The sequence below is a fragment of the Myotis davidii genome, unplaced genomic scaffold, assembly GCF_000327345.1.
Source record: "Myotis davidii unplaced genomic scaffold, ASM32734v1 scaffold840, whole genome shotgun sequence".
Classification (NCBI taxonomy): Eukaryota; Metazoa; Chordata; class Mammalia; order Chiroptera; family Vespertilionidae; genus Myotis; species Myotis davidii.
In genome coordinates this window covers 543,571-545,970 of record NW_006291973.1, presented here as the reverse complement: position 1 = coordinate 545,970, position 2,400 = coordinate 543,571, and the positions used below count along the sequence as shown (strand labels likewise).

At 35.0% G+C, this 2,400-nt stretch overlaps 1 protein-coding gene across 1 annotated transcript in view; it reads left to right on the top strand.

Moving 5' to 3' along the window:
• The window catches only part of RNF17 (ring finger protein 17), a 91,484-nt gene that overhangs the window by 59,672 nt on the left and 29,412 nt on the right, over nt 1-2,400 (top strand). The window contains exon 16 of the mRNA XM_015565053.1: nt 817-873. Coding sequence (XP_015420539.1) covers nt 817-873 — 57 coding nt within the window. The remainder of the gene's footprint in view (nt 1-816; nt 874-2,400) is intronic.

The following is a 2,400-nucleotide window of genomic DNA, read 5'->3' as shown; positions in this document are numbered from 1 at the left end:
GAGGACGGTGGGTGGGGAGTGAGGGTGGAGGGTGGGGCGGGAACTGGGAGGAGGGGAGTTATGGGGGGAAAAAAGAGGAGCAAATGTAATAATCTGAACAATAAAGATTCAATTTTTTTTAAAAAGCCCAGTCCAACTGCTTACTGCTTCTGTTTTTCAATATTTTAAAAGATATAACTAAGCTGTACTTGATAAGTACTTTCTACAAATAGGGTATTCATCATAAATAATATTTTATATGGCAAGATATTTTTCTTATAGTTCACTTAAGGTTAGTTTTCTGAATATTTATTTTAGTGATAGAAGAAAACCAAATATTATGTGTTCAGTTTAATATAGAAGACTATTACTTCTCTCAAATGGAAACTGTGATATTACTTACCTTTGTACATGTAATTCTTACCTCTGGCCTTTTTCTTTTAAGGAGATGGGTGTGTGCATGCACGTTATGCACCCTGTGTATTTGTGTAAAAGGTGTTTTACCTGTTAAACAGGTTTTAGAAAGATTATCTAGTCTCTTTCAGTATTACTTTTCAGTGCTATCATTTAAAAGGAAAGGTAATAGTTCCCACTCTCTTACAATAAACTAAATACAGCTGACATATTTTATATGTTAGCATAATTTTGAGGGCTTTTACTGTTGCAGTATTCAGATTACTCCAAACATTACATTTTCCCATAGTTAACCTGAAATAATGAAATGAATGCCAACAAGGGCAAGCATCCAGTTTTTATGGAGATGAAATATGAAAGTGCCTAAAAATGATGTAACATAGTTAAAGATGATTTTTATTCATTAATAATATTATATTTCAGAAACCAACAGATTACAGTAAAAAGTATGAGGATGAAAGATGGGAAATAAGGTTTGAGGTAAGTTTCAATCCAAATATTCTGGAAACTTTGGATACTTTATCAGTATAAAGGATTTGATACAAAATCAGGAAGTAAGCATTTTCTTTTATATCAGCTTCATTGAGGCATAATTTACATACTATAAATTTGAACTTTTTAAAGTGTACAATTCAATGGGTTTTTAGTATGTTCAGAGAGCTGCATTCACAGAGTGCAATCATCATGACTATTAATTCCACACTTCATCACCTGAAAAAGAAACCTCACCAGCAGCAGTCACTTCCCATTCTCCCCTTCCCCAGTCAGTCTCCTGGAGACCATGAATGTCCTGTCTCTGGATTTGCCTATACTGGACATTTCTCATAAATGGAATCACACAATAAAGCCCTTTGTGATTGGCTTCTTTCTTTCTGCATAATGTTTTCAAGCTTCACTCATGTTGGAGTATGTGTCCTTTTTATGTCTGAATAATATTTCATTGTCTGGATAAACCACATTTTGTTTACCCATTAATCTGTTGATGGACACTAGGGTTATTTCTACCTTTTTGCAATTGTGAGTAAAACTATGGTGAACATTTGTGTACAAGATTTTTGGTGGACATCTGTTTTCACTTCTCCTGGGTATGAACATAGGAGTGGAATTACTAAGACATCTGGTGACATAGTTTACCATTTTAAGGAACTCTATGAGACTGTTTTCTTAAGGGACTGTACCATTTTCTTTTTGTACTGGGAACATATAAGAGTTCATATTTCCATATCCTTACCAACAGTTGCTACCCGACTTTTTTCCTAGCCATCTTGGGATAGGTGTGAAGTATGGTATCTCATTGTGGTTTTCATTTGCATTTACCTGATGATCAATGATGGTTAGCATTTTTTCATGTGCTCTTTGGCCAAATATGTATATTTCTATTAAGATCCTCGGCTTAGGATTTTATGCCAAAACCAAAGGCAGCAAAAACAAAATTAAACAAGTGGGACTATGTCAAACTAAAAAGCATCTGCACAGCAAAAGAAATAATCAAAAATGAAAAAGCAGTCTACTGAAAGGAAGAAAATATTCACAGATCATATATTTGTCAAGGCACTAATATTCAAAATATATAAAGAAGTTAGGGAGAAACCAAGATGGCGGCATAGGTAAACACCAAAATAGCTGCCTCCCACAACAATATCAAAAATACAACGAAAAGAGTAGTTCTCTCACTGCAGACACAGCTGATTCTCACAGCCACTTGGCCTGGAGGTCAAATCCCCCTTACTATTAGCTACAACAATCAAGGCTTAACTAAAAGACTGCGCACAAAGACCACTAGGGGGTGCACCAAGAAAGCATAACAAAATGCGGAGACAAAGAAACAGGACAAAATTGTCAATAGAAGATATAGAGTTCAGAACCACACTTTTAAGGTCTCTCAAGAACTGTTTAGAAGCCACTGATAAACTTAATGAGATCCTCGAGAAATCTAATGAGACCCTCGATGCTATGATAAAGAACCAACTAGAAATTAAGCATACACGGACTGAAATAACGAATATT